Source organism: Pristiophorus japonicus, chromosome 6 (assembly GCF_044704955.1).
Source record: "Pristiophorus japonicus isolate sPriJap1 chromosome 6, sPriJap1.hap1, whole genome shotgun sequence".
NCBI lineage: Eukaryota > Metazoa > Chordata > Chondrichthyes > Pristiophoridae > Pristiophorus > Pristiophorus japonicus.
Window position 1 is genome coordinate 161,024,682 of NC_091982.1, and position 22,324 is coordinate 161,047,005.

General features: G+C 43.8%; 1 protein-coding gene across 3 annotated transcripts in view; it reads left to right on the forward strand.

Moving 5' to 3' along the window:
- The window catches only part of arhgef4 (Rho guanine nucleotide exchange factor (GEF) 4), a 401,442-nt gene that overhangs the window by 352,611 nt on the left and 26,507 nt on the right, over window positions 1-22,324 (forward strand). For all 3 annotated transcript variants that reach the window (XM_070883351.1, XM_070883348.1, XM_070883350.1), the window contains 6 exons: window positions 8,042-8,221; window positions 10,526-10,720; window positions 12,601-12,780; window positions 15,697-15,929; window positions 18,471-18,600; window positions 22,173-22,304. In XM_070883351.1, coding sequence (XP_070739452.1) covers window positions 8,042-8,221; window positions 10,526-10,720; window positions 12,601-12,780; window positions 15,697-15,929; window positions 18,471-18,600; window positions 22,173-22,304 — 1,050 coding nt within the window. The remainder of the gene's footprint in view (window positions 1-8,041; window positions 8,222-10,525; window positions 10,721-12,600; window positions 12,781-15,696; window positions 15,930-18,470; window positions 18,601-22,172; window positions 22,305-22,324) is intronic.

A 22,324-nucleotide genomic window follows, 5' to 3' on the forward strand; every position in this document is an offset into this window, starting at 1 on the left:
GAGATAAGGGAAGTGGTCCATGTTGTCTAGGGCCGCGCATGAATCTTGATGTCTCGGGGCAGTGCTGTGCGGCGAGGACAGACTAGTGGAGGACCTTTGTCTTACTGATGTTTAGCGTAAGGCCCATGCTTTCATATGCCTCGGTAAATACGTCGACTATGTCCTGGAGATCAGCCTCTGTCTGTGCACAGATGCAGGCGTCGTCCACGTACTGTAGCTTGACGACTGACGTTGGAGTGATCTTGGACCTGGCCTGGAGGTGGTGAAGGTTGAACAGCTTCCCACTGGTTCTGTAGTTTAGTTCCACTCCAGCGGGAGCTTATCAACTGTGAGATGGAGCATGGCAGCGAGGAAGATTGAGAAGAGGGTTGGGGCGATGACGCAGCCCTGCTTGACTCCGGTCCGGATGTCAATTGGGTCTGTGATGGATCCGTTGGTAAGGATCACGGCCTGCATGTCATCGTGGAGCAGGCGGAGGATGGTGACGTACTTTAGGGGGCATCCGAAACGGAGGAGGACGCTCCATAGTTCCTCGTGGTTGACAGTGTCAAAGGCCTTTGTAAGGTCGAAGAAGGCCATGTATAAGGGCTGGTGCTGTTCCCTGCATTTTTCCTGCAGCTGTCGCGCTGCAAAAATCATGTCTGTTGTGCCCCGGAGGGGACGAAATTCATTGCGACTCATTGTAGGCATTTAGTGAATTACGAAAGTCTATTGTTATGAAATATGAACTAGTTTTCAAAGGAATAGTTATAAAATTGGCGAGTTGTTTTTGAGGGTGTAACTCCTTTTTCTATCTTCCCAGCCCCACAACATTACCTCTGGAGTCCCTCAAGGATCTATCCTGGCCTTTCTCCTGCTGCTCATCTGCAAGCTGCACATAGACATGGGGTCAGCTTCCACACATGCGCTGAGGACACCCAATTCTACCTTTCCAGCACCTGCCTCTGTGCTGTCAGACTGCTTTTTCGACATCCATTGCTGGATGAACTGCAATTTCCTCCAGTTTGGGAATATCATCTTCAGTTCCTGGCACAAACTCCATACCTTGCCATTGATTCCATCGGCCTCCACATCCATGGTCTCACATCGAACGAGACTGTTTGCAACCGAGGCAAGCTGAGCTTCTGAGCCCATATCCTTGGCATCACAAAGACTGCCTATTCCACCTCCAGAACATCACCCTCCTGCACTCCTGTCTCAGCCCATCTGCTGCTTAACGTCTCATCCATGCCTTTGTCACCTCCAAACTCGACTATTACAATACTCTCTTGTGCTGCACTCCCATTCTCCAGGCACTGCAAACTTCAGCTCATCCAGAGCTCAGCTCCTGTGTCCTATCCTGCACCAAGCTCCGCTCATCCATCACCCCTGTGCTCCCTGACCTATATTAGCTGGTTCCCTGTCCCTCAGCACCTCCAATTTCAATTGCTCACCCTTGTAAATAATGACCTGCAATATAAGATTCAATTGAACTTTGTGAAGCAAATCCTAACTGAATTTGAAATGTTTTAAAACATATATTAGGCCTTTTGAAAAAAAGTCAGAAAAACAAGATAAAGTACAGGTTTTAGAATATACAGTACTGAAATGAAGGATCAGATCTGCTTCACAGAATAATGGGCCCAAGTTTCCACACGATAAAAAACGGGCGCCCCTCCGAGCTGGGCGCCCGTTTTTCGCGCCTAAAACGGCGCCTAAAAAAAACCTCGCGATTCTGGAGCGCCCTGCAGCTCCTTGTCTGCCTGGCGCGGCGCCCAGGGGGGCGGAGCCTACACTCGCACCGATTTTGTAAGTGGGAGGGGGCGGGTACTATTTAAATTAGTTTTTTTCCTGCCGGCAACGCTGCGCGTGCGCGTTGGAGCGTTCACGCATGCTCAGTGTGAAAAAAACATTGGCACTCGGCCATTTTTGTAGTTCTTTGTAGCTGTTTAATTTTTGAACATTTTTTAATAAAAGCACATTGCCATCAGCACATCAGCACTGAGGCTACCCTTCTCACTGTCTCCTTCCCCCCCCCCCCTTCCACGGGAACGAAACGGCTGTTTAATTCCCCCCCCCCCGCGGGAAGAACGGGCGCCTCAGGCTGACTGCAGCATTCTCCCTGCCTGAAGCACTTTCACACAGGTAGGAAGATGGTTTATTTAATCTTTTCTTGGCTTATAAATGTTTATTCAGGTTGGATTTATTTGTATAATATTTGTAGAAGTATAAATAAGGATTTATTGTAGAATTTAATGACTTCCCTTCCCCCCCCCCTCCCTCCCACCTCGTTCTGGACGCCTAATTTGTAACCTGCGCCTGATTTTTGAATGTGTAGAACAGGTTTTTTCAGTTCTACAAAAATCTTCACTTGCTCCATTCTAACTTAGTTTGGAGTACGTTTTCACTGTGGAAACTTTGAAATCAGGCGTCAGTGGCCGGACACCCCCCTTTTGAAGAAAAAAATTCTGTTCCAAAGTAGAACTGTTCTACCTGACTAGAACTGCAGAAAAAAAAATGTGGAGAATTGCGATTTCTAAGATAGTCCGTTCTCCACCAGTTGCTCCTAAAAATCAGGCGCAAATCATGTGGAAACTTGGGCCCAATGATTCTATGTCTGTCCCAAACAGAATTGTTATTCCTTTAAACTGCAAATGTCATATTTTCATTAGCAATCTCAATGCCTCTGATTGAATGTCATCCATAATTAATGCAAACATATGTAATTGATAAATCTCCTACTTTCTATTGTACCTTCATATCTTCATTGTTGAGAAATAGCAGGGCCTCATATGCTAATTAAGATCCGCAAGATTTTATTCTTCCTTTCAACAAAAAAGTCAAGTAAAAGAAAGAAAAATGCATTTATATAGCGCTTATCACAAACTCAGGACACCCCATAGCACTTTACACCCAATTAAGTACTTTTGAGGTGTCGTCACTTTTGTAATGTAGGAAACGTGGCAGCTAATTTATGCACAGCAAGGTCCCACAAACAGCAATGTAACAATGTAATAATCTGTTTTCGTGATGTTGATTGAGGGATAAATATTGGCCAGGACACCGGGGACAACTCCCCTGCTCTTCTTCGAATAGTGCCATGGGATCTTTTACATCCACCTAAGTGGGTGGACGGGGCCTCAGTTTTAACATCTCATCTGAAGGACAGCACATCAGCCAGTGCAGCACTTGCACAGCACTGCACTGGAGCATCAGCCTAAATTTTTGTGCTCAAGTCTCTGGAGTGGGACTTGAACCCACAACCGACTGACTAAGTACGCGATCTTTAAGAATATGTGAATGGGACACCATTGGAATATTTTGGATTGGAGCTTTGGCCAGAAACACTTTGAGTGGTTTGTTTCTTTTTGATGTCCTTTAAGCGTTAACCTTTCCTTTCTTGAACCAGCGCCAGGCACTTAATTCTGATGATGCCAAATGATTTTACTATAAAAGAATGTCAAATCATTGTCACAGCCCTGAATGGTTTCTCTGTTTTGATTCCTCTGAGGCCGACAGGGGCATTGCCAGTTGCGAACAGACATATTTTCCACTGTATGTTTCCCTCTCTGAAATGCTCCTCAGCAACAATAAACAGAATTTCTCAGAACCCATTTGGAACAAATTGGAGACGCATGGAACATCTCTTACTAGCTCATGCCGAAGAACGCTGTGGTTTCTATTTTTACATGCTTTTGAATACGGAGCAGAGATCCTACGGTGGTTCTGAACAGGTGAAAATAAGTAAGAATCTTATTTTCCTTTTTTCAAATTTAAAACTGCTTAATCGTGTAGACATTGTGAAGGATCATTGTCATATATCCTTGCTTTGTGTTGCTAATGATTCCACTGTCATTTCTGCACTTGATTTGCCGAAGGTTCTGGTTTCTCTAATTCTGTTTCTTGACGGCGGGCTGTTTTGTATGAACCTGCATTTGCAGCAATCAAGTTTATCTGAAATGCCGGCAGTGGGAAGGTGAAAGAGCTGGTGATCCTATATTTAGCGGAGAACGAGGTCTGCCCCTAGTGGCAGAAATCTAGCATCCCATGAGCAGAGGGCTCAGAATTTCTCTCTTGTGATCTTTGGGGGACGAAATTCCCCCTTCCCTTCAGGCCGGTTACTGCCGGAAATCGTCATTTTGAAAATTGCTCTCCTGCGGTGACCCACTCCCCCCACAACCGCTCCGCTGCTGCCGATCCATCCAAAGTGCACCATCAGAGCGCGCACCGTCGAAGTGCCCCCTCGAACATGAAATTCCCGCTGAAAATCTTGTTCCTGCCACTCGGTGCCACCGACAGCTTTTTCTATCGGTGCACTGTGCTTGGAGAGCTTGTAAAATGGCGGTGCAGCCGCCATTAAAGGGGAGGACCTACTGCCGCGGCCGCCATCTTTTTTTTCCGGCCGACTGCCATGTTGGGCCAACAATTATGCTCCCAGGTTCGGCCAGGCAGCCAACAGCCAGCCTGCCACCCCCTTGTGTGCGCCAGGCTGCCAGACCTGGCTGAAACCCTCTCTGGTGGCCCAGTGAACCTAACTAAAATAATCGCAGAGCTCTCAGTGGCTCTCCCCTTTAAGTGAAGGGGAGAGACGTGGTGACACGGCAGCATGATGATGTCATCAGCGCTATGCTGATGAGTGACAGCGGCGAACGCTCCGCCCGCTGCCCCACTTCCGCCCCCATTATGAGCGACTTCCACTCGAAACAAAAAGGCAATGAGTGGAATTTTACGCAAGAGGCCACCACATCTACCGCTGCGGTAAAAACAGTTGAAAAATGGTAAGTGCGCCGCATTTTCAGCGGGGAACAATTTCGGCCCCTTGTACTCAAGTCACTATTTAACGATTGCTGTGGTTATTATGGCTTCTGCTTTGGTTTGATCCAGCCTGCTCATTTGACAATAATCTTTCTAGTTATTGAAAGAAGCAACTTTGAGCACACATTCTAGATATCACAATAGCACCTGGTTGTTTTGGTAACGCATGCGCCTAATACCGCTTCCTGGAAATGCAACATTCCGCCAATCAAGCGTGGTTTAAGCATTTTCAATCTTTCGATTAGACACTTTACAACCTTCCAGGCTCAACATTAAGTTCAACAATTTCAGATCATAACCACTGCTCCCAAGTTTTTGGACTGGTAATGGTTCTGCTGTTGCTATTTACATCTCCTCCAGACCCATATTTTGTTTCTTTATTTGTCCCATTACCACCTTCTTTTGCCATCATCCCTTTTGTCATTTAATCATTCCTGCCTTTCACCCTATTTTGTTCTTTCCTTCCCCCATCCCTATCTCTGCCCTTGCTTAAAACCTATTACATTTCTAACTTCAGCCAGTTCTGACGAAAGCTCATCGACCTGAAACGTTAACTCTGTTTCTCTCTCCACACAGGCTACCTGACCTGCTGAGTGTTTCCAGCATTTTCTCTTTTTATAATTTGAGATTTCCAGCATCTGCAGTATTTTGCTTTTGTGTTGTGCATGTGTGGGTTGGGCATTATTGAAAGAGCAGTGGAAAGTGATTTTATATTCATGTACTGAACCATACAGTGAAGAGTGTTTCAGACTCATTTCCCTCGAGTCCTGCTATGCTTATCATATGCCTATTGTTGTCTATCTGCACGACTCGTTACATGTCAACAAGTTGTGGTCTGGATGAATAGATTATTGCAAATCTGATGAAATTATCTCTCACATCTTTTTGTAGTTCAAACGTTAAACCTCTGTAAAATCTTTAGTGACTACACATCCTTCAATCATACTCTTTCTGAGGAGCTTCTTTTCTCATGGGAGTTTACATGACTAAGTTGCACTAAGACTGTCAGCAATTGCAGGTTAAATTTAAAGGGTGTCGGCGCACATTATGCTGCGTGCCCAAGCCACCCTTCTACCTCTTTGACGTGTTGGTCATTAGAGAGAAGTTCTGCTGCAGCAGATGCTCGAGCTGCTAACATGTGTAACAAGGTTTTACTTTTAAAGTTATTTTTTACATTATATATTTTTTACATTAAAGTTTAAAAGCAGATGTGATTGGAGATGTGACAATACTATAATTGTTCATTAATACCTCTTCTTCATACCAACCTGACCAATTCATTAGTTCATCGGACAACCAAGCCCCAAATCAAGTTTTTATTTGTACATAATAACTTTGGCAATATACTATCAGCTTATTTGTCACAGAAGCCTGTAGAAATTAGTTTATGTATTTCCAAATATTATTTGTAACTTTCCATAAAACATGCACTCCATCTATCTCATTTCTGATTAATAATGGAAAAGTTGTCAGCAGGTAGCAATTTAAATCTGAAACTGAGATATTCTTTCCAATGTACACCTTTCCTAATACCTTGACAGAGCAGTTTGTGTGATATTGGGTGTTCTTTGAGACTCCAATTTCTAGAGCTGCATCATTTCCTGCTACACGAGGTACCCACCTCCAGGCCGTGTTAACACTAGCCATTTGGTGGTGGATATTGTGTGGTGATTTGTTGGTATTAACTTGGTTGAAAGTCAATGGAGAAAATTAAGTGATGGGTCAGTCACTCCTCCCCAATGCAACCCATTCTCCAATCACACTGGCCCGAAATTTGCGGTCAGCAGCAAAGCAAAAGCGTTTGCCGCTGGCCTCGCAGAAAGCTGCCCACAAATAACACTCGATCTCCGTGGGGAGAAGTTTGACTTTCTCGCTGCATAAGTGAGATCAATGTAGAATGGTGGAAACTCCTAATGCGAGCTGCTGTCACATCAACAAGCTGTCTAAGAAGCCAGTCGCAATGAGAATTCTCACAGACCAGGAAGTGAAGAAGCTGTTTTTATTCAGACTTTTAAAAATTGTTATCGAGAGCAAAGCAAAGATTGGGGCTCTCACATGGGGAAAAGGTAAACCTGAAATAAAGATGAACTTTTAAAAATTATATATATTTTTTTAAGTTTCCTAAAATTTTTAATTTTCTTCATTTATGGAGCAATTTGATACTCCACAAAATTAAAATTAGTTTTCCAGGCCCTTAACATTTGTTTAGCAGTCAATACGCTGTTAAAACCTCAGTTACACCTAATCCAACGAGGCCTAACTTTTCATACGGTATTTAACAGCAATATTACCACGGAAAATCCCAAGTTTTTGTCGGTTTCACTGATTTCACGGATTGCCGGCTGTGGGGGGTGGGGCGGGGGAGTCACAGCGTTGCCTGTGTTGTAGTAGTAAACGACTGACCGCAACTTCAGGATTTCCGCATTTAGCTGCGCATGCGCTACATCCTGAAATTGCGGTCAGTTTCAAAGGGGTAATAATGCTGTTCGTTCGCCGTTATTACCCACTGCAAATTCCAGGCCACTGAGTTCTCAGTATTGAAGACTAAAACAGGAGGAACCCTGGTGGCAGCTTGATGCTACTACCATCAATGAGCAGAAAATAGACTCAAGACTGACAGAGCATCATTAGCAGTCATTGCTTTTATTCAAAATATATATTTTCTATTTGATTGAGATAATTCTCCCGTTTGAAGAAAATTGCACTTGGATTTGGATTTTTCAGCTGCCATGTTTATTTATACGCTGATGTGTTCTGTATTGGGATTTTTAAAAGAGAATAATTGGTGTTATGTAACAGTTCTTTCAGAATTACAGTGTGCCTTTTTCTCTCATGGTTACCTAGCATTATAAACCCATGCGCGTTGTCAGTCACTGCCTGTTCATGCTCAGTTACCTAGCAGCACGTATTTCAGTCGTGTACTGCCGAGCCTCTCCTGAAGCTTGTCGCACTTAGATCTGGGGCAGCAATCCAGTTAAAAGTGATATCCGATCCAGAGTGCTTACAGTGCTGCTCCACGCAGGTATGTGCCATCTGGTAGCATTTTCCTTGAAATGGGTCACATGACTCTCGACTTTTTTTTTTTAAAACCACTACGGAACAGCTCAGTGTTTAAAATTAAATCTGAAAATTTAATTCCAAGCGTCAATCAGTCAATGTGATTTTTTTAATATTTCAAGATGGAAGCTGAAATTTGTATACGTCATTGGAAATGTGATTGAAATAAGATTTTTCTGATTGCTTGCAGCTCATCAGCGATGGCAGTGTGGTGTATGCAGAGGCCCTCTGGGACCATGTCACCATGGATGACCAGGAGCTGGGCTTCAAAGCTGGTGATGTCATTGAAGTAGTGGATGCTACCAACAAGGAGTGGTGGTGGGGGAGGATTGCGGACAGTGAAGGCTGGTTCCCTGCCAGCTTCGTGCGGGTAAGGACCATTCCATATAGGAAAGAAGACTGGCTGTGTAGGGGATGGATGGGGGGTGAGGGGGGGAGGGGGGTAAGCAATTGAATTGAGCAGTTTTATTGGCATCGTAAAAGTGTCTTATCAATGTCAACAGGACTGCAGCACTAAAGCACTGCTTCACAAGTGCTCTTTGCTCTTTCTTACATTGAATAGTCCAAATTTAATTCAATTTTCCATTTTCTTATTGATGTAGTCAGCACAATGCAGATCAAACTGCAATAAAGGTACTGACGTAAAACCCTAAGATGTAAGATATTGCATGACTGGTGCTCGTCAAAAAATAGTTGTTTTGAAAGTCAATCACTGAAAAAATATAGATTCATCTTTTTGAGTATGCAGATCTTTAGTACATATAGTCAAAATAGAAAAAATGAAAGGGTAAATTCACTGATCCTGCAATCTCAGCAGGGAGCGTGAATCAATGCTACAGCATTGTTACTCTATCCCCGACCAAGTGGAGTTCTCTACTGGGGGCTTCAGTGAATTTACCCTTAAATGCCATTTCCTGAAAAGCTGCCAAATGTACACTCGGTTTCAGTCTTACTCACTACCAGACGTTAACGTGCAAGTCTTCAGCGAGTGATCTATAACAGGTTATTGTGCAATGGCTGGTGTTGAAGAAGAGCAAGCTATTCTTAAAACGGTAGTTACATTCCACAGAATTGTCCATAATTCCTCCATGTCATAAAATGACAGCAGTACATTAATATTACTGTATTCTATGCTTTAAAATGAGTGGTTACAGGGAGCAGACAGCTTGTGTGGCACTATCCAATGTGAGATCATGAACTTAAGTCTCTTGCTCAATGGCCATTACACTCTATCCCGGTTAAGTCAAACCGTATTTTTTGTTTGAAAACACATCTAATTATCCAGTAGTTTGAATTAACCAATTTTAACAAAATAGCACAGGAGGTGGTTTTATGCATGATTTCAATTTGAATTTAGCAACTTTGAATTAAGATTCAAACTGTAGTCAATTTATGGATGCCACAGAAACAGAACATCATTTAAAAAAAATTCATTCCTGGGATGTGAGTATCACCTGCAAGGCCAACATTTATTACCGAAGCATAATTGCCCTTGAGAAGGTGAGTCGCCTTCTTGAACTGCTGCAGTCCTTGTGGTGAAGGAACTCCCACAGTGCTGTTAGGAAGTGAGTTCCAGGATTTTGACCCAGCAATGAAAGAACGCCGATATATTTCCAAGTCAGGATGGTGTGTAACTTGGGAGGGGAACTTGCAGGTGATGGTGTTCCCATGCGCCTGCTGCCCTTGTCCATCTAGGTAGTAGAGGCCGCGTATTTGGGAGGTGCTGCCGAAGAAGCCTTGGCAAGTTTCTGCAGTGCATCTTGTAGATGGTACACACTGCAGCCACGGTACGGCAGTGGTGGAGGGAGTGAATGTTTATGGTGGAGGATGGGGTGCCAATCAAGTGGGCTGCTTTGTCCTGGATGATGTCGAGCTTCTTGAGTGTTGTTGGAGGCAAGTGGAGAGTATTCCATAACACATCTGTCTTGGGCCTTGTAGATGGTGGAAAGGCTTTGGGGAGTTGGGAGGTGAGACACTCGCTACAGAATACCCAGTCTCTGACCCGCCCTTGTTGCCACACTATTTATTTATCATGACGCCACATAGCAAATGCCAAGCACAAATTGAAGGAGAAACACAGGTGACGCATGGTCCTGAGTCCAAACTCATGTTATAGAGCAGCTAGTAAAAAAGCAACAACTTTGATGACTGGTAGAGTCACTCTCTCCTTCAGGTAGTTACTAATTGATCATCATCATACAAGTAATGGAACCAGAACTTCGATTTATATAATACCATTAAATGTAGCAGAAGATGCTTCGCTGAGGCGTATATCAAAAACAATGGAGGCCAAGTCAAAGAAAATAATATTAGAGGGATGACCTAAAGCTTGAGAGGTAGGTTTTAAGGAGGGTCTTAAGGAGGAGAAGACGGTGGAGAGGTTTAAGGAGGGAATTCCAGAACATTGATCCTAACTGGCTGAAGGTACAGTGGTGGTGGGGCGGGGCGGCGTGTGGGGGGAAAGGGAAAACGAGTGATGCAGAAGAGAGAGAACAATGCAGAGGTTAGGACTGGGGCTGGAGGAAGTTACAGAGGTTTTGAAATGAATCTATCAGGACCACCATCCTGGGATAATCCCTCATCACCGTTAACATTTACTCATCACTTGATGAACAGTTTCAGTTGGAAGGACTATAAGTCGGGTATAAAACTGCCCTTTATTTTATTCCTAAAGTTGTGGGTTAACCAGGATGAACCCATGGAAGAATATCCAGTCAAGGTCGAGGACGGAAAACCCGATGATGCCAACAGTGCCAACCGCCGCCTGGCCACAGGCCAGTCAAAGAAAGACCAGATGAGGACCAATGTCATCAGTGAGATTATGAGTACCGAGAATGATTACATTAAACATTTAAAGGATATCTGTGAGGTAAGAGCACATTACAAATGTGACATCCATGTGCTGGTTTCGAAGAGAATCATTTCTGCTCAAGTAGCATTTGTAATATATTTGCTTTATGGGTTCTTTGTTTAAGAATTCATAACAACAAATTGCTATTAAGAACTAATTAGTTTATTAGCAACGGTTTAACAATCACACTACACATTACCAGTTTATCCACTAGGCTCACAACTGCATACCTCATCATGGATGACCTTGACCCAACTGACTGGGGTTTTATTGATTCTTGTGAACATCATGTGACTGGCTAAGTCACTCACAATGCAATAGCTCTACAAACCTGAGAGCATACATTACACCAGTCATTTTATATTTCTTGTTACAGAGCATTGAAATATTGAAAGAAATATGGAAATAACTGCTTTATAGATTTTCAGGTTCCTCTTTCTTCACAGAGGGTGACATCAGTTCAGCCTCAACTTGCAAAAAATCAAAAGTCTTACCCCAAGAGGTGGTCAGTTTGGGCAATGCAAATGCCAACTAGGATGAGCTAACACTGATTGTCTGAGGTTGCCGGTTATGAAATGCTATTTGGGGCCTTCATCAACCTGTGCCAGATCTGATGCGGGTGCGATTAATACCAATATTGGGTAAAGGAGGAGCTAATTTTCATCCACTGCACTGACATCATTCGTCTGGGTCACCTGTACAGAAGTGAATGTTAAGAAAAAAAGTACGGATTTCTTGTGAACCTGTTTAAAAGCAGTGTTACTTCAGTATTAAATATGTAGGAAACATTGATAAAAAATCTTTTTGCAACAGAAATGTTGTAGGTACCCTCTTAAAAAGCTAGATATCTTAGCTTTGAAGAGAATTTAACTGAAAAGTTTCATTTTGAGCTGAGGATAATTTGGTATTTCAGTTGGTTGCAGCACAATGCTTAAAGGTCCCTAAGGTTCAAAGCCAACTTTGGCGTTTCAATTCCCCTTCCTGATTGGGCAAATTTGTCATCTTCAGTTGATCCACAAAATTACCATTTTTACCCCTCATCAATTGTCCCTGTTTCCCTTCTGTCCTGAAGATATGTGCCGAGGATCCAGTCACCTCTGGTATCTTGCCCAATAGACCATTGCTCATTTTGACAGCTAGCGACGAGCAGCTATTCAACCACAGGGTCATCACAGCCAAGCCTGATCCTTCCCTCACCCAACGTCAACACATGCACAGTTCCGAGAGTGTGAGCCTAGCTGTTTAGTCCCCAAAACCCATGGCCACTGAGACCAGCTGTAGCACACCTACCATTGCCTTGGCTGAGATTTGGCAACTCAGCACAGACCAAGAATCAAATCTGGGACCTTCGTGGTCTGTATTGCTCAGCTGACTGGTTAAACACACTGAGATATTGGTGGGGTGGACCGACTGCCCAATTGTAAAATAATTTTCCTTCCTCCATTAAGTCCCCTGCCGTGCACTGATCCTAGTCAAGAAATTAGGCGGCTAACCCTGATTTCGGATCTCTGCCAATATGGAAGGGTTGCCTTGGTGATCTGGCCTCTGATTTTCCCTTCCTCTCTGGGGAAAGGCACAGTATGCTGATAGTATAGATAAAGTTGATCGACTTGCCACATGGAATATTCCCAGGATGAACCTACATCCAACCATTCTGTGCAACAGCCTGTTGCAGTTTCAGTGCAAGAGCTTCAATGGTGCAATATTAATATATATTGCTTTAGAAATTCAAGGAACCTGTGAATTTGGGCTGAGCACCGATTCATCCAAACACTATAATATGGCTAGAACAATAATGAGGGAGTTAACCATCCCACATTAAGTGCAAGATCAATTGTGTCACCTCCGAGCCCCACCACTCAGTTGAACCTCGGATAAAGCTACGCATTTTTCCACAGGGTTATGTTAAGCAGTGCCGGAAAAGGACTGACATGTTCACAGAGGAGCAGTTACGCACCATCTTTGGGAACATTGAAGACCTTTACAAATTCCAGAAGAAATTTCTTAAAGGTCTGGAGAAGAAATTCAACAAAGATCAGCCCCACCTGAGTGAGATCGGTTCCTGCTTCCTTGAATATGTGAGTCATTTTGGCCCTTCCTCTAGTTACAGGTGAAGTCATTTGATCAAGGAGACCATTTAAACATTTTTTAATGATTGATTAATAGTCGTTCTTCCACAAGTGTTAGAATCAGAGTCACTGAGATATTAGAAGAACGCAAAGAAGGACTTGCGTTTATACAGCATCTTTCACAGCCACCAGACATCCCAAGTGCTTCACAGTCAATGAAGAACTTTTGAAGTGTACAACAACAAATTGCATTTATATAGCACTGTTAACGTAGTAAATGTGCTAAGGCGCTTCACGGTGATTATCAAACAAAAATTGATACCGAGGCACATACAGCGATATTAGGACAGGTGACCAAAAGCTTGGTCAAAGAAGTAGGTTTTAAGGAGCAACTGAAAGAAGAGAGAGGTGGAGAGGTTTAGGGAGGGAATTCCAGAGCTAAAGGCCAAGGCAGCTGAAGGCACAGCTACCAATGGAGAGCATGAAGAAAATTGTGGATGCGCAAAAGGTCAGAATTGGAGGCACACAGAGATCCCAGAGGCTTGTAGGGCTGGAGGAGGTTACAGAGATAGGGAGGGGCGAGGTCATGGAAGGACTTAAAAACAAGGATGAGAATTTTAAAATCGAGGCTTTGCCAGAATGGGAGCTATTGTAGGTCAACGTGCACAGGAGTAATGGGTGAACAGTCTGGTTTAGTCTCAGACAGTGGCCAAGTTGAGGAATGGAGGTGACGAGGGAGCAAAGTTTGTTATGTAATTACAGCTGTTGTAATGTAGGAAATGCAGCAGCCAATTTGCACAACAACAGCAATAAAATCAATGACCAGATCATGGGTTGCATTTTCTGCTTTTAAAATTTCGGGTCATTAATGACGGAGGGGTGGTCCTAATAGCACCTGGAAAGAGTTTGCGCCTCAGTCAGCAAAATTGGGCAGCTGGGCCCTAAGTGTGGGGTGGAGCGGTAAGGGAGGCATTTAACACCTCCCTTTCGGCGCTAGGCCGGCTGAGCACGCAAAAATCCCCAGCTAAACAGCTGGCCTCGGAGCGCTGTAAGAGAGGCCTGGGGAGAAAAAAACCCCGAAAAACATTCACAATAAATAACTCACGCCACAACAATATAAATCACAAAAAACATAAAATAAAAAACAATCACACTTAGCTGAGGTCAACATTACTTACCTCACTGTAGCCGCTAGAGGTCGGATCGCCCGTTTTCACCGGTGGTCCCAGCACGGCACTATACGCAGTGCCACGGGTCGGGCAGGAGCCAAAAATCAAGCCGCTAACGCAACCAGGGGCATTGCACACTCTTCCGGGCAGTAATGCTCTGAGCCCCACCAAAACCAGCCCCGAAAATCCTGGCGGGGCGCTAGAAGCTGGCCGCCCACCCAGAACAGCTTGCCGCTGCCGTTGCCGTCCCTCCGGGATGAAAACAGAGATGACAACGAACCGAAAATCCAGCCCATATGAGTTAGGTGTTGGTTGATAGATAAATGATAGCTAGTACACGCCTGCTCTTCTTGGAATAGTACCATGGGATCTTGTACTCCCACCCAAGAGAGCAAACAAGGCCACAGTTTAACATCTTATCTGAAATACGACACCTCCAATAGTGCCACGCTGGAGTATCAGCCTAGATTACGTGCTCAAGTCTCTGGAGTAGGGCTTGAACCCACAACCTGCTATTCAGATGCGAGGCTATTATCACTGAACCAAGGCGGACATTTTGATTGCAGCACAAAGCACAAATGCTTGCACAGAACTCCCCAAACTTATGATTACTGATGTCGTCACTGGTGTGAAAGTGTTATTTTACACTCCACACTTGTGCAGTCAGTGACGGATTCATCAGTTTTTTTTCCTCTCTGGCTGATCTTTGCGGCAAGTGAGATTTAAAACATAAAACTGATTCTATTTAGCTATTTAAATTTAAGGTGAGCAAACAAGGAAATTAGATTGTGGTTTGAATTTAATTTGCGTTATTTCCGTCAGAAAAGCAAAATCAATGACATGTTGCATAAAACAGTAGAACTCACAGAGTATGACATGAGCATAGAGTATCTGGTAATAAGTAATGGTAATAAGCAACTTGTGAATGTCGTCCTCAAGATTTGGGTACTGTGGTTATTACGCGACTTCCCACCATATTTCCTGTTTATACTGTAGTGCTGTACTGATTATTCTGAAAACTATTATGAAGAACTCTTTGTCAATCCTGATTTTTGCAGGAGTGTGGGTGCCAATCAATTTTATTGCTTAAAAAAACAAGTTAATTGGAAGTAACTAGGCTCGGAGGAGAAGACTGAGCTCGGCCATTAAAGAGGTGCCGAGAGTGAGAATGCCCCTTTTAATCTTTTTCCATAGGTTTCTGCTTTCTTCTCCCGATGAGCTGGCTGTTGCGGAGGTATTTTCCAACAGTGCCGACAACTCTCCACCTCCCCTCATCTGAGGACCCATTCTACATGCGTGAGCCCAAATAGCAAGTGTACCATTCCACTTGGGAGAGCATCACAGCAGAACCCAATCCTGCTCTCACACGGCGGGGTGAATTTCTACAGTGGTTCTCCTGCTTGTCCGCTGTTTTTCCAGGGTCGCTGTGGCTCTCCCTCCAAACATACGGCAGACCCCTTCAGTAAACTTACCCGCCCACCCACATGATGTCCACACTCAACGACTTTTCCAATCGATATCACCAGCTAGTGGGTACCTTAGCTAGCATTTCCCCACCAACCCAAGGACACTGAAACCAACCGTAGAACCTAACTCCAAGCCCAGCTGGCACCAGCTCACCCTGCCCAGTGTAGCATTTCAAACCTGAGCCCTCAATATCTGTGAGTGGGGAGAAAATGGGGCTCAACCCATCCCAGCAGACGTTTCTCCTCTGTTCATCCGCTGCTGACATTTCTGTGTGGTTCCTTTATTTCAGCGGACAGATTTCCAGATATACTCAGAATATTGCAACAACCATCCCAATGCTTATGCAGAACTGTCCAAGCTCATGAAGATCAACAAGTACGTGTACTTTTTTGAGGCATGTCGGCTGCTCCAGAAGATGATCGACATCTCACTGGACGGGTTTCTGCTCACACCGGTACAGAAGATCTGCAAATATCCACTCCAGCTGGCTGAGCTGCTCAAGTACACCAACCCCGAGCACAGGTAAGGACTGAGAGAGATTACACTGGGCAGCAGATCCACAGTCAGGGAACCAGCATCCAGGCACACTAGATCATTCTTTGGGATAACTGAAATGGAGAATTTCAAATCAAATAATTGGATTTTGATTCTCCTGTTGTCAGCTTTAGCTACAATAATTCATAGTTGATTTATTCCCGCAACAAAATTTCAAGTTAACAGTTATTACACAGCAGGTTCCCAATTGCGATGCAACTGCATTGGCCTGATGCTAATGCACAGAGGAATGGGAGGCCAAGTTAGCTTGGGTTGCTCTTGCGTATCTTCGAATAGCTGGCTTAGGACTGACATTGGAAAAAGTCAGGACTGGATTTTAGGCTTTTAGGATTTTGGGATGTTAATGACAACGGGGTAGTCCTGATACTGCCCGGGAATAGTTTGCGCCTCAGTCAGCAAAATTGAGCAGCTGGGTCCTGAGTGTGGGGCGGAGGGCTAAGGGAGGCATTGCACACCTCTCTTAGGGTGCTAGGACGGCAGAGCATGTGAAAATCCCGAGCTAAATAGCAGGCCTTGGAGTGCTCTAAGAGAGGCCTGGGGAGAAAAGAAATCTGAGCAAAAAACACCAAAAACATTCCAAACATAGCCCATGCCACCACAACTTAAATCGCAAAATAAAAGTAAAAATAATTACACTTACCTGAGGTCGACATTACTTACCTCACTGCAACCACTACAGGTTAGACCGCCCCTTTTCACAGGCGGTCCCAGCACGGCGCTCTACGCAGTGCAACGGGTCAGGTTGGAGTAAAAAAATTGAGCCGGTGTCGCAACCAGGGTCATTGCGCACCGGCTCGCCTCGTCTGGGCGGTAATGCTCTGTGTCCCGTTGAAACCGACACTGAAAACCCCGGCGGGGCATTGGAGGCTGGCCGCCCAACCAGGGGAGCTCACTGCCGCCATTGCCACCCCTCTGGGGTGAAAACAGAGGCAGCCTGGAACAGAAATTCCAGCGCCAAGAACTGATTGTCAGTTTGCCCTCTTGTCCTAAGGAATGTTACATGCCACATACAGAGCTGAAAAGATGCAATGGAGAAACATACAAACATTTGGATCACAAGGTTTTTGCTACATTTCATTTACTAGCAGGTGGATTGTGAATGCTGGTCTCTGATCTCCCCTGTCACTAGCATCGGTAGAAGCTGGAGATCAATCTGGAAAGTGTGAGGTCATTTACTACCAAGAAAGACAAATATTTTCTGGAGACTAGGAATTGTGGATGAGCAAAGGGTTTTGGGTGTCACTAAATGTCAGTGCACAGGTACAAAAAGGTAATCAAAAAGGCTAATGGAATGTTGATCATTATCTTAAAGTAAAAGCAATCACACTTACCTGAGCTCGACATTACTTACCTCAGTGCAGCCGCTATAGGTCGGATTGCCCGGTATAAAAGTGAGGAAGTTATGCTTCAGTTGGAACGGTTGAGGGGTGATCTAATTGAGGTGTTTAAATTAATAAAAGGATTTGATAGGGTAGATGCAAAAAAACTATTTCCTCTGGTGGGGAAATCCAGAACATGGGGGCATAACTTTAAAATGAGAGCTTGGCCATTTAGGAGTGAAATCAGAAAGCACTTTTTCCACACAAAGCGTAGTGGAAATCTGGAACTCTCTCCCTCAAAAGGTTATGGATGCTGGGACAATTGAACTTTTCAAGACTGAGGTCAGTCGTTTTTTTTTAGGTATCAAGGGATGTGGAGATAAATGGACTTCAGGTACAGATCAACCATATTGAATGGCAGAACAGGCTGGAGGAGCTGAATGACCTACTCTCCTTCTTAGTAATTATTCGGCCCTTTTGGCTCCTTGATGCAAATTGGACCAAAGAAGCCACATATGAATACTAAATGTTGGCTGCTTGATGCAAAGATACCCAGATAATAGCAATGTGATTACACATGAGATTTTACTACAGAGTGGGGGAGGCCTGTGTGAATAGAACAACAGTTTATTTGGTCTTTTCTCTGTATCCATTTCCAGCTCATGCGATACCTAAACTAAGAGACATTGTAACTGATAATGGGGTGAGAAAATGTTCCTTTCCTCAGCATGGACACCCTCACCTTGACAAATACGAAACTTGAACAGTATTTCAGAAAAAAAGCTAAGGGGAGCGTCGTAAATCGTGGCCAAAGGCTTCATAGGATGGCAAGGCCTTAGTTCCTCAACTTAAAAACTGACAATGGTTGCATACCATACTTGTGTACTTGTCAAGGCAATACCAATCAGTTTAGATTAAAAACAGTTTTGTATGGTTCAGGTAGTTGTATACCCTTGATGGGTATGATTCATAGATTAAAACACAATTGGGACAGCTGGAAGAAAAAATATGACTAAGAATAAAACACAGGAATGATTTGCTGTGTACAAATAAAGTGCAGCTACAGCAGATCAACTTAGTGATGGTTTTCCATTTAAAGTCATTCAGATTGTATTCACAGAGGGTTTGCTTATTTGATTGTGCGCCTATCACTACCTAGAATAGATCAATATTCACTTATTTCACACAGGGATTACAATGATGTTGAGGCTGCGCTGAATGCCATGAAGAATGTCGCCAAGCTGATTAACGAGCGCAAGAGGCGGCTGGAGAACCTCGACAAAATTGCTCAGTGGCAGAGTTCAATCGAGAATTGGGAGGTAGGAGACAGGACACTATGAACCGTTGTCTTCCCTCGCAGTCTTTGCTGTATGAGTGATCTATAGGCTTTGCTGAATTTCCTCTTCATCAAAACGTATATAGTTTCCTTTTGTGTATGCACCCTTTGTTTGCTCAGCCAGGTAATTGAGGCATGCAAAAGCCCATCATCGTGCTTAGAAGCACTGAATTTACAGCACAGCAGGCAGCTATTCGGCCCGGCCCATCCCATCCCTGATGGTTCGAGCTCTTCAGCTGAAGCTGTCTGTTCTAACCCACTTCCCAGTGCCCTTTTTATATTATTCATTTTCAAATGTTTATCCAATTTACTTTTAAATTATGTTGTAATTTCAATTGCCCCTTGTGGTAAAGAACTCCATGTTCTGCTAAACCTCTATGAAAGAAATGATTGTATCTTGACATTTGTAATAATTGTGAGTCTATGGATTAGATTCTCCTCTGCAGTCCTACCTGAAATGGGGCAAAATAACCGAGGAAAATCAGCCAAATTCTGGCAATGAGGCCTAGCCAACCTAACCTCAATTTCCCTTCCCCCACCCAGCACATACAAATGCTAGTGGGGAAGCTGGGCCGGCAGGGGAAGAACAGGGCAGGGCCCCAGTCTCTGACTCTATCTCCTTATAGGCTCCCACTCACTAACCTGTGTAGAGGCCTTGGTCTTTGCTGAGGCCTACAAAGCTAAGGCTGTGTTGATCTTCTGCCCTTGTAAATGCCTGGCCATCTCTTCTAGTGCTGCAGCAGCAATCCTGTTAAAGCCTAGCAGGATTTTTTGTCTGACATAACTAGGTTCCCTCATGACAGGGGAATTCTTACTGTGCATATCCAGTGACCCTCAGTCCAGGGAAATGAGTCAAGGTTGCGTTGTATTCGGAGGGTTTGTGAAGAAATCTGAAACTCCGCCAAAGTAGGAAATTCTCATCCCGTACCTTCCTATTCCTGATTCATGTACTAGTGAAAACAATTTCTCATAATTGCCATCTCAAACCTTTCATTATTTTACCATCTCTGTTCCAGTGATTAGAAAAAACAATGTTTCAAATCTTTCCTCATAACTATGAACCATACTTCTGAGAAATCCACATAAAGAGATTCTATTTGCCTGATATGGAGTGAACAGTCCCTTTGCTTACAAATAAAATTGGCCACTCTCTGGTTTTGAACTGGGAGGTACAGTAGCATAATGGTTATATTACTGGATTAGTAATGCAGAGGTCTGGAGTAATGAACCTGAGACATGGGTTCAAATCCCACCACGGCAGCTGGGGAGTTTAAATTCAAAATAATTAAATAGAATATGGAATGAAAAGCTAGTATCAGTAATGGGGACCATGAAACTACTGGATTGTTGTAAAAACTCATCTGGTTCACTAATGTCCTTTAGAGAAGGAATTCTGCTGTTCTTGCTGTGGGTCTGGCCTATATGTGACTCCAGACCCACAGCAATGAGTTTGACTCTTAACTGTCCTCTGAAATGGCCCAGCAAGCCACTCAGTTGAATGCAAGAAGGCAGCTCACCACCACCACCTTCTCAAGGCCAATTAGGGATGGGCAATGAATTCTGACCTTGTCAGCGACGTCCACATCCCATGAATAATTTTTTTTTTAAGTCCATTTTCCAGTGGACTGCCTGGAAATTTTCACTATGTAAACTGGATGCCTGAAGTCTGGTTTTCAAGATGGAGCCCATCTTTCCTCCACTTATTTAATACGTCTTATGTCATGGATACGTTACTTATTCAAGGCTTTCAGTGAATTTCCATCAAGAACTCCAGCCATGGTCCACCAGTCCTGACCACCATAGAGTTTGGGGACTTGGCAAGAGGTGGAAACCCATTGGCATCTCCAAGAACTGGAAGTCCAATTTCTTGCAGTCAGCACCACCATCATTTTCTGCATGTGCCGACACATTCAATGCAATAAAATTCCTCATTGATGGGACCACACGCTCACCTGGTAGGTTTAAATGATTAAATAATAGAAAAGGCTTGTTTCTCCAGTTTTGCTGGCCTGTGACAGTGGCCCAGCGACAAAACCTGGTGATACTACAATCGAGGAATCAAAGGGCTTCCCAAAGCTCCTTGCGTAATCGAGCTGACTAGTTCACATTAGGTGGACTACTTGTTTGTCTTTTAAATCTCCTTCCCGTACATTTTGGCAAACCCTCTGACAGGAAGTTGTGAGTGCAACTCCGTGATGTCGTGTGTGTTAAGAGATACATCGCTGAAAACAGCCAGCACTTGATGCAGCATATGTTGTTCCATATCATTTATATGGTGTATGGGGAAATAGGAGGTGGGTGGGGTGGCTTGACCCATCCATCTCCACGGAGGTGTGTGGGGTTGCTGACCCATCCACCTCCATGGCACGAACCTGGTATTGCAGTACTTCCAGGAACGGTGCTTGGGCTCTAGGCCTTTTGGCTAAGAGCATTAGCGCAGGGTGATCCTTGATGTGTGCAAGGTGACCTCTGACGTTTGTGATCTGACAAAGAATTGGAAAGATTGGCTACGAAAAATTAAAAAAAAAAAATATCATTTATATGGTGTATTACTTTAAGGGGAATCCTTGGGGGCATCTTGAAATCTCCTTTTCTTAAAGTGTGAAAAATGCACCTATCTGCTGTTTGATGTGGTCTCGTGAGTGCTAAATACTTGTAAGTTACAGTGCAATAAAACACTTTTGTCAGTTTCATAACTCATCAGTAACAGTTATGTAAATGCCATTTAGCAGCAGGGCATGCATCTAACACCACCCAATAATAGTATAAATCTCCCCGAGTTAAACAATCTAGAGAACGTGTAATTTAATTTCAGGGTGCGGAAAATCGATCACAAAAAATCATTGCTCTGTGTTGTAAAGTTGGTAAATTATATTCGAGCCAACAGAGGACAGACGTTGATCACAGAGGAGTTGGTATATTTTTCAAGCATTTTGAAGGAGGTGTGTGTAATTTCAGTTTTACACCTCAGCCTAATGGGATAGCATCAGTAAGGTGCCGGTTCGTAAGCAAAATGCTTATTTTAACTAGCAACTGAAACAATAGTCAGTCATTCGACAATTGTGACAGTGACTGTCTAAAGCAGGCTATTAGGGCAGCTGACACAACCAACACCAGAGGACAGTTACTGCAGGAGCCATCAAAATTCAAAGCAAACCCTGACCTCTTACAATTTTAACAAGTGCAAACTTGGTCTGTACTCACAGCATGAACTGCGATATGATCAATGGCACAATACTCTAGAATGAATATAGGCAGCTCAAAGCTCCCAAGTCAGTTTTAAGGCATATTACCACAAGAGAAGTACTTCCTGTCCCTAGGACAGGGGACATTTTTGTATAATTTCTGACATTACACTGTTCCCAATACAACCACCATTCAGCTCTCATATGCTATACATTCCATTATGTTACCTTATATGCAGGAGAATTAACAGGCTAAGTGCTACTTTGCTTCCTATTTAGAGGGGCTCTCTCAAGAGTTCCTGACTTGCAACCCTTTTGTAGACTAAACATGTAAAGCTGCTTCCTACAAGATCTTCCTTTCTTTCCTCAGGGTGAAGATGTTTTGGCCCGAAGCTCAGAGCTTATCTACTCTGGTGAATTAACAAAGGTCTCCCAGCCGCAGGCCAAGAGCAAACAACGAATCTTTTTCCTCTTTGACCATCAAGTGGTCTTTTGCAAGAAGGTAAAAGCACCATCAGAAAC